Source organism: Crotalus tigris, unplaced genomic scaffold, assembly GCF_016545835.1.
Source record: "Crotalus tigris isolate CLP2741 ecotype Arizona unplaced genomic scaffold, ASM1654583v1 scf7180000020772.518028, whole genome shotgun sequence".
Classification (NCBI taxonomy): Eukaryota; Metazoa; Chordata; class Lepidosauria; order Squamata; family Viperidae; genus Crotalus; species Crotalus tigris.
This window is the reverse complement of record NW_024098172.1, coordinates 196,554-217,035: the sequence shown is the minus strand read 5'-3', so window position 1 is coordinate 217,035 and position 20,482 is coordinate 196,554. Positions and strand designations below refer to the sequence as shown.

At 47.7% G+C, this 20,482-nt stretch overlaps 1 protein-coding gene across 1 annotated transcript; it reads left to right on the top strand.

Moving 5' to 3' along the window:
• Positions 1 to 954: 954 nt before the first annotated feature.
• MAVS (mitochondrial antiviral signaling protein) lies at positions 955 to 19,966 on the top strand. Its single transcript, XM_039368407.1, has 7 exons — positions 955 to 1,067; positions 8,256 to 8,397; positions 10,158 to 10,332; positions 13,001 to 13,227; positions 15,056 to 15,554; positions 16,864 to 17,192; positions 19,005 to 19,966. Exons 2-7 carry the CDS (start codon positions 8,269 to 8,271, stop codon positions 19,659 to 19,661), a joined length of 2,016 nt encoding a protein of 671 aa, XP_039224341.1. The 5' UTR covers positions 955 to 1,067; positions 8,256 to 8,268; the 3' UTR covers positions 19,662 to 19,966.
• Positions 19,967 to 20,482: the final 516 nt, after the last annotated feature.

The window sequence follows — 20,482 nt, the reverse complement described above, 5'->3', positions numbered from 1 at the left end:
CCCTCCTCTTTCTCTCCCTCTCCCCTTACCTCCATCCCTCTCTCCCTCGCCCCTTCCTACTTCCACCCTCCCCTTCTCTCTCCTCCTCCCTCTCCCCTCCTTCTCTCCCTCTCCCCTTACCTCCATCCCTCTCTCCCTCGCCCCTTCCTACTTCCACCCTCCCCTTCTTTCTCTCCTTCTCTCTCTCCTCCTCCCTCTCCCCGTCTCCCCTCCTTCTCTCCCCTCCTCCTCTCCCTCTCCCGTTACCTCCATCCCTCTCTCCCTTGCCCCTTCCTACTTCCACCCCTTCTCTTTCTCTCCTTTTCTCTCCTCTTCCCTCTCCCCGTCTCCCCTCCTTCTCTCCCTCTCCCATTACCTCCATCCCTCTCTCCCTTGCCCCTTCCTACTTCCACCCCTTCTCTTTCTCTCCTTTTCTCTCCTCTTCCCTCTCCCCGTCTCCCCTCCTTCTCTCCCCTCCTCTTTCTCTCCCTCTCCCCTTTCCTCCATCCCTCTCTCCCTCGCCCCTTCCTACTTCCACCCTCCCCTTCTCTCTCCTCCTCCCTCTCCCCTCCTTCTCTCCCTCTCCCCTTACCTCCATCCCTCTCTCCCTCGCCCCTTCCTACTTCCACCCTCCCCTTCTCTCTCCTCCTCCCTCTCCCCTCCTTCTCTCCCTCTCCCCTTACCTCCATCCCTCTCTCCCTCGCCCCTTCCTACTTCCACCCTCCCCTTCTCTCTCTCCTTCTCTCCCTCTTCCCCTCCCCTTATCTTCATCCCTCTCTCTCCCTTCCCCCTTTCTCCTTCCTCTCCCTCCCTTTTTCTCTCCCCTTCCCTCTCCCTCCCTCTTCCCTTCCAACCTCTCCCTCTTTCCTCTTCTCTCTCTCTCTCTCTCTCTCCCTCCCTCCCTCCCTCTCCTCGCCTCCTGGCCATTGGTAACCCAACGTTCCAAACGGGCCGAGCGGAAACGCCGTAGCCAATGGGAGGCGGGCAGGGGGCGGGCTGAGAACCTTCCCCTGGAAAAGGCAGACTTTCCGCCGTTTGCAGCCGCCGGCCTAGTCCGACTAGAATCTCCCCCGAGGCCTCCGGAGCAGGTAAAAACAAGGGGGCCAGAGACCCGGAGAAGGGGGAAAGTCGCGCATCCAGCGGCAGCCACCCGCCCTCCACCGCTTGCAAAAAAAAAAGGTCGCAGAAGGGTTTACCCCGGAATAACCCCGCTTTTCCTTCCTCGCCCCCTCCTAGTTGTTCTTGCTCGGCGTCCCCCGTGGCGCCTGCAAAACGGGTGCAGCACGGTCGCGTGTGAACTTTGCAAAAGTGACCCGGGAGTTTGGGGGGGGGGAGGCGGGGGAAGAAGAAGAAGAAGCAAAGGGAGGTTAAAGGGGGGGGCGTTCACACGATCAGGCGCGCGAGTGTTAGCCCTCGACCAGCTAGGGTGCGTTTCAGTTAACGCGGGTTCATTAAAACGCGCCAGCCGCCCAGTTGCCGCGGGCTCTCTCTCCGCGCCTGGCTGGAGGCGAGGCCGTCACGTGTGAATCACACGAGCGGAGGCAGAGACTGGGGGGGGGGGAACCCCAAACCCTGCAGAAATGCAGGACTCGAGTCTACGTAACCGATCCGTTGTCGGAACGGTCCTTTTTTTTTCTGTTTTGCAAAGAGAGGGATTTATTTATTTATTTATTTTGCACTGGTGGACCAACTCTTAATCGTCATCTGGAAATCGGCCCTGATTTTGCTGGCTTAGAGGCTGAACTTCCGGACTTGGAAAGTCCTCCCCCGCTCTCTCCCCCCCCCCCACCGCCGTCGTTTTATTTCCCACCGATCTAGGTTTAAAAGCTGCAAAAAAAAAAAAAAAGAAAAAAGAAAGGCTTCCGTTGTTAACGAGAAGCGTTTGGGTTTATTTATTGATGATGATGATGGATCATCGCATTATTATTATTATTATTATTGCAAGTTTGCACTTTAACCAGGATTGCAGCAGGGAAAACCATCCTGGCTTGTTTTTTTTGGGGGGGGGGGCTCTTTTGCTGAAAGGACCGAAGGCCAGGAAAGTCCCTGAAATGAGCTGGAGAGAAATTGGCTTGGTTTTTTTTTTTCTTTGCTGCTTGCTGTTAGCGGTCAAGGTCTTCCCAAAAAGGAAACACGAGGTTTGCAAACGCCCAGAGGAGGAAAAGAGGAAGAGGAGAAGGTGGAGGAGGCAACAGTTTCCAGAGCTGCTCAAAAATCTAGACCAGACATGTCAAACACAAGTCCGGGGGGACGGATGCGGCCCGTGAAGTGGTTTCATGTGGCCCGTGAAGCCATCCTGGAAACAGTGAGGGAACGGCCCCTGCTGCCTTGGCCCTGGCCCAGGCCGGCCGGGAGCCAATGTACAATTTTGTGGTGGCCATCTATGCTGAAAAGCGTTCAGTCTTAGCTCCACAAGGCCGTCTGGAAACAGCGAGGAACCAGCCCCTGCCGCGTCGCCCCCCGTCCCCTGGGTGCATGCTGGGGAGGGGTCCCCCTTTGTGAGGAATGAAGAAATGCACCATCGCCTGGAAGTGGCCAGCAAATGGCCCTCGCCTGCTTCACCTATCCGGCTTGATGGGCTCTGCCCCGGTCCAAACCCCCTTCTGCCAGAGACCCCCAGATCTGTCCCACTCCTGCCCAGGCCCCCACAGGCCCCCTTGATGCGAACGATGTAGAGCTGGCCACGCCCACCCAGTAGGCCACACCCACTCCAGCCACGCCCACCCAGTAGGCCACACCCGCCTTGGCCAACCCCCCCCCCCCCAGGGCAACTGCAATGCTGATGCGGCCCTCAATGAAATTGAGTTTGACACCCCTGGTCTAGAAATTGGCTGCCTGAAGTTCAGTTCCTCCCCCCCCCCCCCATCAATCTGGAGATCAGGGTTTTTTTTAAAAAAGGGAAAAAAACCCAAATCCCAGAATTTCAAGCTCAAATGATTTTTCTGAAAAAAAATATTGAGGAGATACTATCTTGCCTTTATTACTTTTTAAAATAAGCAACACAAAGCTGGTGGAGGTACCCAATAGTTCTTCCCCCCTTCTGTTTTCCCAGTAACCCTTTCTTTTCTTTTCCTTTCCTTTCCTTTCCTTTTGTTCTTTCTGTTTTCCCAGTAACGATAACCTTTCCCTTCCCTTCCCTCTTCCTTTCCTTTCTTCTCCCTTCTCTCTTCCTTTCCTTTCCTTTCTCTTTCCTCTTCCTTTCCTTTCCTTTCTTCTCCCTTCTCTCTTCCTTTCCTTTCCTTTCTCTTCCCTCTTCCTTTCCTTTCTTCTCCCTTCTCTCTTCCTTTCCTTTCCTTTCTCTTCCCTCTTCCTTTCCTTTCTTCTCCCTTTCTCTCTTCCTTTCCTTTCCTTTCTCTTCCCTCTTCCTTTCCTTTCTTCTCCCTTCTCTCTTCCTTTCCTTTCCTTTCTCTTCCCTCTTCCTTTCCTTTCTTCTCCCTTCTCTCTTCCTTTCCTTTCCTTTCTCTTCCCTCTTCCTTTCCTTTCTTCTCCCTTCTCTCTTCCTTTCCTTTCCTTTCTCTTCCCTCTTCCTTTCCTTTCTTCTCCCTTCTCTCTTCCTTTCCTTTCCTTTCCTTTCTCTTCCCTCTTCCTTTCCTTTCTTCTCCCTTCTCTCTTCCTTTCCTTTCTCTTCCCTCTTCCTTTCCTTTCTTCTCCCTTCTCTCTTCCTTTCCTTTCTCTTCCCTCTTCCTTTCCTTTCCTTTCTTCTCCCTTCTCTCTTCCTTTCCTTTCCTTTCCCTCTTCCTTTCCTTTCCCTCTTTCTTTCCTTCTCTTTTTTTCTCTTCCCTCTTCCTTTCCTTTCTCTTCCCTCTTCCTTTCCTCCCCTCCCCTCTCCTCTCCTTTCCTTTTCTTTCCTTTTGTTCTTTCTGTTTTCCCAGTAACAATAACCTTTCCCTTCCCTCTTCCTTTCCTTTCTTCTCCCTTCTCCCTTCCTTTCCTTTCGTTCTTTCTCTTCTCTTTTGTTCTTTCTTTCTCCTTCGCTCTTCTCTCTTCTTTCTTTTTTCTCATCTCCGTCACTGCCTCTTTCATTGTCCTTTTCTCTCATTCTTTCTTTCTCTTTTTCTCTCTTATCTCTCTTTCTCTCTCTCCTTCCTCCTCCCCCCCTTCTATTTTGATACCTGCTGAAGTTGTTGTGAGATCCACTGATGCTGGGATTCCAGCAAGGTTCTTAACAAATTGTTGACGTAGCTCCAAAAGAATTTGCTTTTGCAATTTTCTCTCAAAGGAGAGGAGAATTCCGGGGGAATTCCCCTGAGGAATTCTGGGAGTTGAAGTCCACTCCTCTTAAAGTCTATATCAGGGGTCTTCAAACTTGGGCCTTTGATGACTTGTGACTTCAATTCCCAGAATTCCTCAGCCAGGCAAGCTGGCTGAGGAATTCTGGGCGTTGAAGTCCACAAGTCCTAAAAGGGCCAAGTTTGAAGACCCCTGTTCTAAATTGTATTTCCCCAACATTTTATAAATAAGACGTTGGAATTTGTGTGTTATGAGATTTGGAAATGCAGTCATGTCTCTCCATGAGGTAGGTAAACCAAAGTAAATAAACCCAAGAGAGTCTCGGCAGATTTTATCTTTGTCTTGTTACAAATAAATCTTCTGTCCTGAATGAGCTTATTAACTTTCCAGTGAGAGAGCATTCCTGATTATTTTCCACGTCATGAAAATAGACATTTAATAATCATGAAAATAGACATTTAATAATCATGTAACGGGAGAAAAATCTGCACTTAATCTTTCTGTGTGATTGTCCCAGACATTCAGCATAACATCCGTTTATTTATTTAGTTTACGTCCCGCCTTTCTGAATTGTTTTTATTAAAAAAACAAGGCAGCAGAATATCGCTTCTTCCTCTTATTTTCCCCACTGTAAAGTGGGTTGGGCAGAGCGAGAATGATTGACCTAGTGGTTCAGCTAGTTTCCGTGCCTAAGGCAGGACTAGAACTCATCGTCTCCTGGTGGATTGGCCCCCAAATCACCCAGTAGGCTTTCATGTCTGAGGTGGGACTAGAACTTACCGTCTCCTAGTGATAGGCCCAAAGTCACCCAGCCAGCTTTCATACCTAAGGTGGGACTAGAATTCACAGTCTCCTGGTGATTGGCCCAAAGTCACCCAGCTGGCTTTCATGCCTAAGGCGGGACTAGAATTCATAGTCTCCTGGTGATTGGCCCAAAGTCACCCAGCCCGCTTTCATGCTTAATGCGGGACTAGAACTCACTGTCTCCTGGTGATTGGCCCAAAGTCACCCAGCCGGCTTTCATGCCTAAGGCAGAACTAGAACTCACCATTTCTGGTGACAGGCCCAAAGTCAGCCAGCTGGCTTTCATGCCTAAGGCGGGACTAGAATTCATAGTCTCCTGGTGATTGGCCCAAAGTCACCCAGCCACCTTTTGTTCCAAAGGCAGAACTAGAACTCACTGTCTCCCATTTTCCAGCCTGCAGCCTTAACCACTAAGCCAAACTGGCTCTCTTATGACTTCTTAATAAACTTTTTTTTCCTCTTTGCCTCAGCCCAACGATCTTTCTGCCTATTGTTTAGAAGTCCTGCTCTGGTTGAAGTAAACCAGGGGTAGTCAACCTTGGCTCTTTTATGACTCGTGGACTTCAACTCCCAGAATTCCTGAGCCAGCATGGCTCAGCTTGGAAACCTCTCCCTTTCCCCTCAGCATGGCTGGCTCAGGAATTCTGGGAGTTGAAGTCCACGAGTCATAAAAGAGCCAAGGTTGCCTACTCTGGCCTAGGCCTAGGCTGCTTTCTGACTCATGGACTTCAACTCCCAGAATTCCTGAGCCAGCAGGGCTCAGCTTGAAAACCGCCCTTTCCCCTCAGCATGGCTGGCCCAGGAATTCTGGGAGTTGAAGTCCAGGAGTCATAAAAGAACCAAGATTGACTACCCCTGAAGTAAACTGATCCATAATGGAGACCCGTATTAAGCACTAACAAATTTGAAATTTGGAGCCGCTAGTCCACCTTGTTCTCTTTCTCAAACTTTCTGGAAGTTAATCTTTAGTGTTTTATGTGGAAACATTGGCCTACACGGAGGTAAATGGCGGGAGGTCTGCTACCCACAGAGTTCTCCAACCTTGGCAACTTTCAAGACTCGTGGACTTCAACTCCCAGGCTTCAGTGGTATGGGTGGCTGAGGAATTCTGGGAATTGAAGTCCACAAGTCTTAAAAGTTATCCAAGTTGGAGAGCCCTGTGCCAGCAGGTTTATGGGCAGCTCAGATAATCTCAAGAACTGGGAGTCCACCGAGGAGATACCAAGGAAGGGACAGTTAGCTTTGCAAAATGGCATCTTTGCCGGCTGCTGTTTGTATGTTGGCAACACAAGTGTGCAAACAGCCTGCAACCGAATGCCCTTTTAAAAGTGGCAGTTGAATGACCATCAAACGCCTTTCTTAGGAAGTGCCAAGTCCTTATCGGTTTCTGAAAGCAGTTGTGACTTTTTCATTGCACAAGAAAGATAATAACATTATTTAATGGAAAGAGAATGCTGCAAAGACTTATAACTGACAAAGAGCACCCAGCATTAAAAAGCATTTTATATTTCAAATACAGTCTTAGACTTAGCGGCCATTCGTTCAGAGAATGCTCAAAATTAGAAAGAGCGTTGAAAAAAGTGACTTCACGATCAGTTTTCACACTTAATGACCGTGGCAGCATCCCCATGGCAACCGGTTCGTATTTATGATCATCGCAGTGTCCCTGCGAAGGTGGTAAAATGGGGCAAAACTCACTTAACAACTGTCTCGCTTAGCAACAGACATATTGGGCTCCATTGTTGTCGTAAGTCAAGGACTTCAACCTTTAAATATCCTTTTTTGCACCCATTTTCTGCTAAGCTTTTATTATATTTCTTTACAGGTGTGTACGTATTTTAATATTTGTTTATGCCGCTCATCTATTTGTCTATCTGCACTAGAATCATTCAAAAAAGAAAATTCTTGATAGGATGCTTGTTTTTAATAATTGAATTCTTCCCAGCCAAGAGACATTTAGCTTTTCAATCTTTTTTTTTTCAAAGATAATTTTTATTAAATTTTTGAAATTTTACAAAAACAAAACAATCTTCCCCCCAACCTCCCCAACCCTCCCATTCCCTCCCCCGACCTTCCCAGAGCTGAATATAGGCTTAATTAAAATTTCATCAAAAAATCTTAAAAAAGATATAAACCATAAATGAATCTAACATTAGTTAGAAATCTAAATACATTAATTAGAAAAATTATAAAATAATTAACAATAGTATATATATATAAAAAAAACATGAATACAAAAAATAAATGTTTAGAAAGGAAAAGAATTTAAAAAAAGGAAAAAAGAACAAAAAAAGAAAAAAAAACAAAACATTCCATTTTAAATATAAATTGTTAAAAAACTAAGTAATATTTTTTTATATCCAACTTATGTTGTATAAAATCTATCCATTTTTTTCCATACCGCAACATACTTCTCTGCTTTTCAATCTTAAACAAGTGTTTCTGAAACCAGATAACTATTAAGATGTGTGGACTTCAACTCCCAGGCTAGGGAATTCTGGGAGCTGAGTCCACATGCCTTAAAGCCGCCAAATTTGAAAGAAAAAAATAGATCTAAACAAGTCAAATTTTTTTTTCAGTTCAATCGTTTTTGCTTTCTTGGAGATAAATCTGATTTTTTTGAAAAGTTTGTTAATTGGAAAAACTGCTATCAGTTCCGGATCTTTGGCTGAATAATTGTGAGCACAGTGTCACCAGCAAATTATTTCAATTTATGTTCTTGCTTTGCTAATTTAATTCCGGGTTCTAAGACCACTAAAAATAAATTGAGGAATCCTTGCCAGAAAACGTGAACTGCAGCCAATTTTCTTAAAAGCCATTCCACTTGTCGAAGGCTTTTTCTCCTGCATCCTGAAAAATCCTAGCCTCTATTTAATTTTTTTTTTAATGTCAGTAATATTGAAACGGTGTGTAATATTATTCTGCCTGGGGACAAACACATTCTAACCAGGATGCATTATTTCAGTTGAATCTGGTTTGCCCATTAACTTTGCTTGTCGGAAGGTCGCAAAAGCAGATCATGTGACCCCGGGACACTGCGACCGTCATAAATATGAGTCAGTTGCCAAGGGCCTGACTTTTGATTATATGTCCACGGGGATGCTGGCAACGGTTGCAAGTGTGATAGTCACAAGTCACTTTTTTCAGTGCTGTTGTAACTTTGAATCTATCACTAAATGAACTGTTGTAAGTCGAGAACTGCCTGTCATCTTAAATTAAGCTATTACTGTTCTTTTTCCTAGTTACTAACTCAAGATGTCTGTCCGGGGAAGCGGATTTGCTGAAGACGAGGTGAAGAAATATGTATACCGCAATCTAGCCATGTTCCATCGCGTCCGATTCAGCCAAATGATCCACTTGCGTTGTTTGACGGAGACAGACAGGGTAATTACAGGATTGTTTTCAACTCAGGATCCCTTGTGTAAAAAATTAGTGCCGCTGGTCAAGATTTTTTGAGTTTTTGATATTGATAGCTTACGTACAGTAGTGGCCAAAATTGTGGAAATCTTTTGGGAAAAGTGTACAGTGTGGGGCTACCCCAAAGAAGAGGGAGTCAAGCTATTCTCCAAAGCGCCTGAAGGCAGGACAAGAAGCAAGGGAGGGAAACTAACCAAGGAGAGAAGCAACCTAGAACTAAGGAGAAACTTCCTGACAGTGAAAACAATTAACCAGTGGAACCACCTGCCTCCAGAAGCGGTGACTGCTCCAACACTGGAAATTTTCAATAAGAGACTGGGTAGCCATTTATCTGAAATGGTATAGGGTTTCCTGCCTGAGCAGAGGGTTGGACTAGATGATCTCCAAGGTCCCTTCCAACTTTATTATTATTATTAAAATGCCACCTTTGGTTAAGTTTCCACCCATTTTTCTTCTAATTTCTTTATAACTGTAGCCTTGTTCACTTAATAACACTATTTTACATCGCTTTCTGGGCGACCGGTCAACTCTTTGCCACCATTACTTTAATTTTATTGCGTTTTGCAAGCTCACTAAATGAAAGAACACAAAAAAACCCCGCCAACTTGATAGCCATCACACAACACACTGAGTCCACACTTTTTTCAGTGCCATTTTAACTTTGAACAGTCAGTAAACAAACCCGCGCATACATAAACACGAGTCTGAACAGCCCAAAGCACATATTCCAGTAGAGGGAAATTCCCAGCATGAGTCAGAAAGCTTGGAAGAATAAAATTTTGGTCCCGGTACCCGACCCAGTTTCGATTTCCCAGTATATGAACTGTTTTTTAAGTCGAGACCACCGGTATTTGCCCTAGCACCTGTCCACCTAGCTGTTCGAAAGCATGTGTTCTGTCCCAGCCTACGTACGTCCTTGTTACTTCACAAAGACAACCCCTCTTTTAACAGTAGACTGGAAAATAAACCCTTTTTATTTGAGTTACAGACCTGATAACTGTCCCAGAAAAACCAAAGCAACAGAACACTTTTCCAACGGGAGACCTTGTCCAAAAGCAAAACGGAGTACGAGTCAAACAGGCAATAACTCACAGGCAAAACAGACAGACCATGATCTCTTGACACTGAAGTTCTTTGCAAACCGTTGCCTCCAGCAGCCAGACCTGCCCACACATTCCCTTTTTGTTAACGGGGCCCCCAAGGCGTGGCTTCTCATTGCTTTCTCCTCTTCCCCTGGAGTCGCCCCATTTGCCTCCCTCTGTCCTACTCGTGTGACATGCTTACGTTTATGAGCGTCTCTGAGGGCTTCCAGCTGTGCTTCCTCCGAATCCGACTCAGCTTCCCAGCACAGCTGGCTCTCAGCTTGATCACGAGTGGAAGGACCAGCCTCTTCATTAGTTTGTATGTCCTGCAGCTCATCAGAGCCTCCCTCCGACTCTGATGGCTCTCCAGGCCCCTCCTCCTCCTCTGATTCCCCAGACTCAATTACCAGGAACACAGGCTGACAAGGAATCATAACAGCATGCGAATGCGAGTAGACAAATAGGTGCCACTTCATTGGGAAGGTAACGGCCTTCTGCGAGTCTCGGCGCACCGTCGTGTCGACGATACGACCCACGGAAGTGTCTTCGGACTAACGCCGGCTCCCTCAGTGAAGAAGCGGAGACGGTACGACTGGATGGGAGGAACCTATCCCGATCTTACCTTTTGTTCTTTCTCTTTCATAGCAAAAGATCCGAGCGACCTGCACCAACGAGGGAAACAACATGACCACGTTCGATTTCTTTCAATGCTTGTGCTGCCGGGATGGCTGGGTGCCGCAGTTCGTGGAGGCTCTCCGTGAGCAGAACATGGGCGACTTGGCTGACAAGCTGGAAAGCGTGTATCGCGCTAACCTCCTCCGTAAGCTGCTTTTTTCTTCTGTTGCAAATCAGGTGGATTGGGCTCCTGGGGGGGGGGTGAAAAGCTGGGCTTTGTGAGGTTTTGCAATCCTTGGGACCACCCCCCTCCACCCAAGCCAACTGCCCCCCCTCAAAAAGAAGGTCTGGAAGGATTTGGAGGTCTCAAATAAAGAAGCAAGGGCTTGGGTAGAATGGATTTGTTCATCCCTGCCTAAAATATTTGTCTTCTCCGGTAGCCAACCCTGCTATACAGGTAGTCCTTGACTTACGACCACAGTTGGGAGCAGAATTTCCGTTGCTAAGTGAGGCAGTTGTTAAGTGAGTTGAATCCCATTTTACAATCATATGTTTTTTTTGCCACAGTTGTTAAGAATAGCAAAGGGTGGGAAAGGACCTTGGAGGTCCTCTAGTCCAGCCCCTTGCTCAGGCAGGAGACCTTATACCAGTGGTGGCGAACCTATGGCACGTGTGCCAGAGGCGGCACTCAGAGCCCTCTCTGTGGGCACACGCGCCATGCCCTGGAGATGGCAACTGTCCCTCTTCAATCAGCTGGCCGCTAACTCACCGAGGTCCCACGTGGCCGGATGCATCCCAGCACGGCTGGTTTCTCTCCCCCCCCCGTCCCATCCCTCCTGGCCTCTCACGCTCTCCTTTTCCCGGGCGCGACTCACTGCATCGCTTCCTCAGCTGTTGGCCAGCCATCCAGCTCAGGCGGCTTCTCTGAACTGCTGGTGGCGGGCTGCGGAGCCCCAGAGTGCGCCGGTTGAGGGGCCGGCAGGCTGTGGCTACTGAAGGATGCTGTCAGCCCCCATGTACTCACTGGCATCTGTGTGTGGGGGCTGATGGTGCCTTGCCTTGCCCTGCGACAATGGGACCCCCACCGTGCCTCGCTTTGCCTCGCCTCACCCCGCAGGATTAGCCTGCCCACCGTCCCACCTGCCAGAGACCCCCTGGATCTCCCCCAACCCTGCCTGGCCTTCACAGGAGTCCCTCTCCACGCACTCCCACCTTGGCCACACCCACCCAGTCTGCCATGACCACCACAGCCATGACCACCCAGGGGGCCACGCCCACCTGGCACCCAACGATAAATAAGTGGGTTTTGGGTTACAGTTTGGGCACTCGGTCTCTAAAAGGTTCGCCATCACTGCCCTATACCATTTCAGACGGGGTTGTTCGATCTCTTCTTAAACACCTCCAGTGTTGGAGCACCCACAACTTCTGGAGGCAGACAGTTCCGCTGGTTAATTGTTCTCACTGTCGGGAAATTTCTCCTTAGTTTTAGGTTGGTTCTCTCCCTAAGAGACAGTCTCTCGTTCGAGGATCAGTGAGTTTTGTGAAGTGAATCGTATGGGCTGTTAAGTGAACCTGCCTTCCCCCTTTGAAGGTCGCAAAAGAGGATCACGTGACCCTGGGATGCTGAGATGCGGGTTGCCAAGCTCCTGAATTAGGAGCATGTGACCGTGGAGACGCTGCCCTGGCTATAAATGGCGAGAACCAATCATGTCCCTTTTTTCAAGGCCGTGGTTAACTGAACAATGGCTAAATCAGGGGGGCTCCAAACCTGGCAACTTTGAAGACTTGCGGACTTCAACTTCCAGAATTCTTCAGCCGGTCCTGCTGAGGGGCTCTGGGAGTTGAAGTCGACAAGTATCAAATGTTGCCAAGTTTGGTTAGCTGTGGGCTCAATGAATGGTCGTAAGTTAGGGACTGCTTGTATGTGGGAAAGGTTTTGGGAGACAGAACCAAGATATACCTAGCTAGGCTACAGTCAGATAAGAGGGAGTGTCAATGTAATGATTTAAAAGCCAACCAGCTGTAAGATGTAATGATGGGAATGACTCAGCAGGGTCTGTGCCCTTTAAGAGCCAGCTGGGTCTGTGTCACTTTAAGAGCAAGAAGGATCTGTGTCTCTTTAAGAGCCAGCTGGGTCTGTGTCTCTTTAAGAGCAAGCAGGTTCTATGTCTCCTTAAGAGCAAGCAGGGTATTGAGATTGTAGACGGTGTAAGATAAACCACCATTTAATACAAACCACTGTTTACTGTGTTTACTCCTGGGTTATCTCAGCGCAATTAAGATTGTGCACGCTCTGATAGGGAGCATAGCCCTGAGCTGGATAATTTTACAGTACAAGATGGTCCTCGGCTTAACGATCACAATTGAGCTCAACATTTCTCTTGGCTAAATGAGACAGCGGTTAAGGGAGTTTTGCCCCCTTTTTACGGCCTGCCTTCCCACCGTTGTTAAGCGAATCACTGCAGATGTTAAGTTAGTCACACGGTCGTTCAGCGAATTTGACTCCCCCCGTTGACTTTGCTCGTCAGGAGGTCGCAAAAGGGGAATCAGTGACCCCCGTGGACACTGCGACCGTCGTAAATATGAGCCAATTCCTAAGCAGCCGAATTCTGATCATGTGACCATGAGGATGCTGCAACGGTCGTAAGTGTGAAAAACCATCCTAAGCCAAATTTGTTTTTCAGTTTTCCTGTTGTAACTTCGAATGGTCACTAAACGGAATGGTTGTAAGTCGAGGACTGTCTGTAAAGTGGAATTAGGTCATCTGGTGGCAATTTCCTGTCTGGTCTGCCTAGTAGGGCTGACACTCTATCCTTTCCCTCTCTCTCTTCCACATTTAATGTCCTTCTGCGTGCAACGACGTCCTCCCTCAGCCTCGCCAAGGACCCCTCCAGCAGCTTCAGCACCCGTGGCTGTCAATCGGCCTTCAGCTCCGCCTCCCAGGTCTCCTGTGTTTATTCCCGAAGCCCGTCCTATCTTTCCCTCACAACTGGCTGCTTCACCTGCCAATCCGCCCCCCCAGGATACCGGAGATTACCGGACTCCCGTTCAAGAAAACAGCCATCCAGCCGGAAAGAGCAAGTCAGCTGTACATCCTGAGGTATGTATACATTTATTTTATTTTTATTATTTTTATTTTATTTTACCATTTTATATTTAATATATATTAATTGTAATTTATTTCTTCATTTTGTACATTTGTTTGCTCCCCAGCTTGCTCTTTGCTTTTCGGGCTCCCGGTTTAAAAGCCAGGAGATAGATAGATAGATAGATAGATAGATAGATAGATAGATAGATAGATAGATAGATAGATAGTGAGAGAGAGACATAGACATAGAGATAGATGATAGATAGATGATAGATAGAGAGATAGAGAGAGAGAGAGAGAGAGAGATAGAGATAGATAGATAGATAGATAGTGAGAGAGAGACATAGAGATAGAGATAGATGATAGATAGATAGATAGATAGATAGATAGATAGATAGTGAGAGAGACATAGACATAGAGATAGATAGATAGATAGATAGATAGATAGATAGATAGATAGTGAGAGAGAGACAGAGACAGATAGATGATAGATAGATTGATAGATAGATGGATAGTGAGAGAGAGACAGATAAAATAGAGATAGATAGATAGATATATAGAGATAGAGATAGATAGATAGATAGATAGATAGATAGATAGATAGATAGATAGATAGATAGATAGATAGATAGATAGATAGATTCCATCACCCGGCACATAGACCTCCTACCAGCATACCAGACGCTCAGAAGATGGGAGAAACAACATGGTAATCCACAGAGTAGATCGCTATCCCATACGGTGCAAAAGCAAGACAATGGCTCTACAAATGGGGAAGCTGCGATCCCCAGAGAGGACAGCGAACTGGCAAAAGAGAAGGGGGGCCCGGGTGACACCACAACGAGATAGCAACTGGCAGGACTGGAGTGACAGGGCTGCAGGTGAGGTGGCAGGAGCTGCTATGGGAGGAGACGACGAACGGCTTGGAAGGAGAGACAAAAAAAAAGGAGGGGTATGAAGCAGGAACATCTGAATAGTTGTTCTTTGCAGGATCAGGGAGAGGGAACTACAATCATCAGATCCACCAACAGGCTGCCGGATGAGAATCAATTTAACACATTGCAAAGTAACATAGCTAATGGGCTGATGACGCGCTGGAGGAGCTGGGCGCGGAGACAGGCAGCTGTATATAGGCAAGCTCCCTAATTAGCTAGCATTCTAACTCTGATGACGTCAGTAGTTTGGCTGATGAAAGCTCAGCAAGGTAACTTTTTTACTCACAGGCTTGTTTATATTAAACCAGTGGTTCTCAACCTGTGGGTTGGGACCCCATTTGGGGTTGAACGACCATTTCACGGGGGTCGCCAAACAACGCAGTCCTCCATTTTTTCCCCCCTTTTCCTTAGCTGTGCTACTCCCTTTTATTCTATTGGCTTTTGAAAGCCAATAGAATAGACTCTCTTGAATAGAGTCTAATTCTATTGGCTTTCAAAAGCTAATAGGAATTGTCCAGGCTGTCTCTGCCCTGCTGAGCCCACCAAAAATCCCATTCTGCAAATGGTGCTGCACCAGTTGAGTAGTCCTCGACTTATGACCGGTTGGGGCTCACGGCATTAAAAAGGTTGAGAACCACTGGTATATAGGCAAGCTCCCTAATCAGCTAGCATTCTAACTCTGATGATGTCAGTAGTTTGGCTGATGAAAGCTCAGCAAGGTAACTTTTTTTACTCACAGGCTTGTTTATATTATTTTTATCCTGGTGTTCCTTTTTCTTATATTTTTATATATATCAATATCGGTATCAATATTTTTATATAACGTAAATTATATATAAACACACACGCAGACACACGCACAATCTGTAAAATTAAATTAGCATTCATCCCTTCCTCCTTTGCAGAGCGCAGACAAAGGAGAGGCTGGTTTTTCCTCGACTTCCGACGGCCATTCGGCATCTGACATCGGAGCGACTGCCGGAAGGGACAGAGCCCCTGAGTCTCAAGATCTATGTCTTGCAGAAGAACAGTCTCTTCCGTTCCAAGGTCCCGTGGGAAGGAGGCCGCTTCGTCCCCCAACCACTTCAACATCAGCTGCGGGGGGTCCCGTGGAGCAGAAGTGGGACGGGCGCCAACACCGCCCGGTGACGGTGAAAAACGGACGTTTTGGGAACGTGCACCACCCAGACAATGGCGGGACAGTTTCAACGTTGCCCGCTGGCGCTTCTGGTAATCAACCCGAAGAGGATGATTATTCGAGCGATAGTGTCTTGTTACCTTTGGCCAATCAGAGAGAGGATTTGGTGGAAGAACGCCAGGTCCACGTTCTCCGAGGAGATCGGAAGCAAGAAAACCGGCTGGTTGTGGACCGTCACCTGGACAAACAGGAGAAAAATCTGCCAGGTGAAAAACTGGGCGCGAACCCCCAAAGGGGAGGTTCACATAGACCAGGGGTCTTTAAACTCGGCCCTTTGATGACTTGTGGACTTCAACTCCCAGAATTGCTCAGCCAGGCACGCTGGCTGAGGAATTCTGGGAGTTGAAGTCCACTCCTCTTAAAGTCTATAGCAGGGGTCTTCAAACTTGGCCCTTTTATGACTTGTGGACTTCAACTCCCAGAATTCCTTAGCCAGGTACGCTGGCTGAGGAATTCTGGGAGTTGAAGTCCACAAGTCATAAAAGGTCTGAGTTTGAAGACTCCTGATCTAACCCTTCTGCCTACTAGCACTGATGACATTCCCTAGTTTGATTCTAAAATGTCTTCAGGAAAAATCACCAAGCTCAGAGAGCCCAAATAACCCAAAATTCAGTTCTGGCCCCTAGATATTCTTCACCGGGACAAACAAACCGACATTTGATTCGTAACACGGCTTCCTACCCCCAGGGCATCGTCCAGTCACAGTGGACTTAAATCCTAAATCTAAAATAAAATATATTTTTTAAAAATGCTGTAACATCAGTATAGTCCTCCGCTTACGACCCGTTTTGACATGGGTTGTTAAGCCAATCGCTGTGACCTCCAAGATCCTTCCCAACTTTATTATTATTATTATTATTATTATTATTATTATTATTATTATTATTATTATTATTATTATGGATCATTGCACAGTCAGCCAGATGTTCAGATTGGATTTGGCATTTTGTCTGCCTATCGAGTCCTTACCCAAGACCTGGGATAGGCAGATGGGGATGTTTGATGGTATTACAGATATCGTCGCAGGATGGAAGCAGTTCCTAGTAAGGCCGCCTTTTGCAATTGACTAATAGCGAATTTGTCAATGCCGATGGTGTTCAAGTGGTGCTCCAGTTGTTTTGGGATTGCACCCAAGGCGCCTATTACTATTGGTACTACCCTTGCTTGCTTTTGCTACAGTCTTTCTATTTCTATTTGTAGGTCTTTGTATTTTGTTATCTTCTCCAGTTCTTTCTCGTCTATTCTCCAGGCACTGCCACGTCCACTATCCAGACTTTATTTGTCTTTCTTACCGACAATTGTTAAGTCTGGGGTGTTATGTTGCAGGTGCTTGTCTGTTTGAATTCTGAAGTCCCAGAGCAGTTTAATTTTATCATTTTCTACTACTACTACTACTACTACTACTACTACTACTACTACTACTACTACTACTATTATTATTATTATTATTATTATTATTACGTAGTGTGTGACTGGTGTGTAAATAAATTGTGTCGCCCTGTTGTTTCTGTGCAGCTTCCCCTAGGTCAGCAGAAGACCAGACGCGAGTCTTCACGGATTCTTCATCTTGCAGCTCTCCAGCGAACGGCGCCCAGCCATCCTTTACTCAGACGGGAGCTAAGCCTCGCCGCCCCGTCCCCAGCCCTATGTCCGAACATCCAATTCGTCTTCCGCCTTCAGTTTTGAACGTTTCCTCTTCCGTCGAAACAAAGCCACCGAAGCCTTGCGTGGAGCTTTCAGCCGAAGGCGAGAGGTCCTCAGATGACGTTAAACTTCCCGTGGAAGAGAAAAGATCTTGGGGACAAACCACTGTCCCCAGTGCCGTGGCAGGGCGGCCTCAGGAGGTAGGTTCGGGAGCAAGAAACGGGGGGCAGGGGGCACTGACGGTGCCCCAGGAGAACAGCAAGGGGACATCCGCAGGATGGTCAAGACCAGGATGTAGGGAGCGACAAGTAGTTCTCAACTTACAAACATTGATTTAGCGACGATTCAGAGTTACAACAGCTCTGAGAAAGGGGTGTTTGCGTTTGTACCTGTGGCAACAGCCTCATGGCCATGTCAAAATTGGAACACTTGCCAACCAGCAAGTATTGGCGACGGTTGCAGCGTCCCGGAGTTACGTGATCGTCCTGGGCAATCTTCTCAGCCAGCTTCCCATCGACCAAGTCAATGGCAAAAGTTGAACCAGCTTAACGATTGCCGTGATTGCAGCAAAACAAGATTTCTAGAATTTGCTTCTCCTGGTGGTTAGCCCAGCCAGCTTTCAGACCTAAGGCAGGACTAAGAATCACCATCCCTTTTAGAGATTGGCCCAAAGTCACCCAGCCGTCTTTCATGCCTAAGGCAGAACTAGAACTCAGATCAACTGGTGATTGGCCCAAAGTCACCCAGCTGGCTTTCATGCTAAAGTGGGGCTAGAACTCACAGTCTCCTGGGGATAGGCCCAAAGTCACCCAGCCGGCTTTCATGCCTAAGGTGTGACTAGAACTCTCCATCTTCTGGTGATTGGCCTACCCAGTCAGCTTTCATGCCTAAGGCGGGACTAGAACTCATCATCTTTTGGTGATTGGCATAGAATGCAGGGGTAGGCAACCTTGGCTCTTCGATGACTTGTGGACTTCAATCCCCAGAATTCCTGAACCAGCCATGTTGACTCAGGAATTCTGGGAGTTGAAGTCCACAAATCGTAAAAGAGCCAAGGTTGCCTACCCCTGGCATAGAGTCACCCAGCTGGCTTTCCTACCTTAAGATGGGATTAAGACTCGCCATCTCCTGGTGATTAGCCCAAAGTCATCCAGCTGGCTCTCATGCCTAAGGTGGGACTAGAATTCCCCATCTCCTGCTTTCTAAACCAGCACTTTAACCACTAGACCAGGGGTAGGCAACCTTGGCTCTTTTATGACTGGTGGACTTCAACTCCCAGAATTCCTGCACCAGCCTGGCTCAGCTTGGAAATCTCTCCCTTTCCCCTCAGCATGGCTGGCTCAGGTATTCTGGGAGTTGAAGTCCACAAGTCATGAAGGGGCCATAGTTTCCCCCATGCCGGCTCAGGAATTCTGGGAGTTGAAGTCCACCAGTCATAAAAGAGCCAAGGTTGCCTACCTCTGGCCTAGGCCTAGGCCGCTTTCTGACTCGTGAACTTCAACTCCTAGAATTCCTGAGCCAGCCATGCTGAGGGAAAGGGAGAGGTTTCCAAGCTGAGCTATGCTGGCTCAGGAATTCTGGGAGTTGAAGTCCACGAGTCAGAAAGCGGCCTAGGTCTAGGCCAGAGGTAGGCAACCTTGGCTCTTTTATGACTCGTGGACTTCAACTCCCAGAATTCCTGAGCCAGCCATGCTGAGGGGAAATGGAGAGGTTTCCAAGCTGAGCCATGCTGGCTCAGGAATTCTGGGAGTTGAAGTCCACGAGTCATAAAAGAGACAAGGTTGCCTACCTCTGGCCTAGGCCTAGGCCGCTTTATGACTCGTGGACCTCAACTCCCAGAATTCCCGAGCCAGCATGGCTCAGCTTGGAAACCTCCATTTCCCCTCAGCATGGCTGGCTCAGGAATTCTGGGAGTTGAAGTCCTTGAGTCATAAAAGAGCCAAGGTTGCCTACCCCTGACTTAGACAATGAACAGGGGCATTTATTTGACCTCTTTTTTCTGTTTCCTGTAGGGGATGGAGAGTCGGCCCTCAGCTATCCGGGACTGTCAGAGATACAGTCACATCTTTTACAGCAACTGTGGTGAGGACCATATGCCTTCCAAGCCAGGCGTTCTGTCTTCAGAAAATACTTCAGAGCCCAGCAAACTCCACTTAGATGACACTGGAGAGGCCAGCAAGTTGTATTCTGGCTCATCGGAAAGATTACGCATGAGCGACAGCGACTCCATTTTGGGGAGCGTGAGCAGCAGCGACCCCATTTTGGTGAGTAATAGCACCTCAGCCGGCAATTTGACCCCGAGCACCGCTGGGGGAAGCAGCCGGGCGGGCGAGCCTCTCGATGCTTCTCTTCCACCCGAGGTGGACCCTGATGAAGAAGACACGTCCCTCAGGAGCCACCACGTGCGAGTGGAGGAGAACCGAAGTGTGGATCTGACGGGGGTCCCTTTGGATGTGGCCTCCTCGCGGCCGTCTCCCCGGGCCTTCCCAGATTCAACATCCGGCGGTCAACCAAAGAACGAAGCCAAGAACCAGGCTGGGCCTTGTCTCCCAGATGAGAAAGCCAAGGTTGAAGTTGAAAGTTCTTTAGATAATTTTTGGCTGCTTTTGGCCGGGTTTGTTCTGGCATCTGTGGCAGCTGCGGCTTTTGCGCTGTATAAGAAGAAATAAGACACTGGAGTCGCCGAGCAGTTGTGGACCGCTGAAATTCACGTCCAGCCACCACCTCTTCCTACCGATGCTCCATAACTCAACGGAAGGGACGCAGTAGGGACTTGCTTACTTTAGATTGCTTTCTGCCACTGGTGCGTGACGCTCCCAGCAGTGCCGAACTCTATCCTCAAAAACAAGCTGTCATGGTTCCGACAGATGAAACTCTTCAAAAGAACTTTGAGGCATTGTTTACCTTAAAGGATCTTTTATTCGAGTAGCATAATATCGGCACTTACCTAATCGAAACCAAAAAACTGAATTCCCCTCCCCGGGACACCTAGTATCAAAGCACAATTCCCTCCTCCAATTAACAGTCATAAATCACATTCCCCAATTAGCTTGAAGCATGGGCTTCCTCTTCAGCTCGGTCAATTCTTTATCAGCTCTGGTTACAATAACCTTGATTCTCCTGCTAGGTTTAGTGTTGTTATGTGTAGCCGGACTCTCGTTCACATCCCTTCCCCCTCCCAGCATCATCTAACTCTAAAAGCGAAAGGGGAAAAGATGGCTACATTTCCATCTGTTGTCAATGCAAAAACATCCAATGTTAGCAGCGTTGACACAAGGCTTGCTTAATTTCCTCTAGTCTGCTTTCGGGGTCACCAGTGACGTTTTTTGACCCAGGCTATTTCAGATCGGTCAGTTCAGCGTCCTCCTCCCCCAAATAGCCAAGTGGCTCAGACTTATTCTGAGAACTTGCCAGGAAAGCAAAAACTGGAAAGCTCGCTTTCACATAGCCGGCAAGGGAAATGGCGGGATCTCGGCGGTTTTTCATTTTC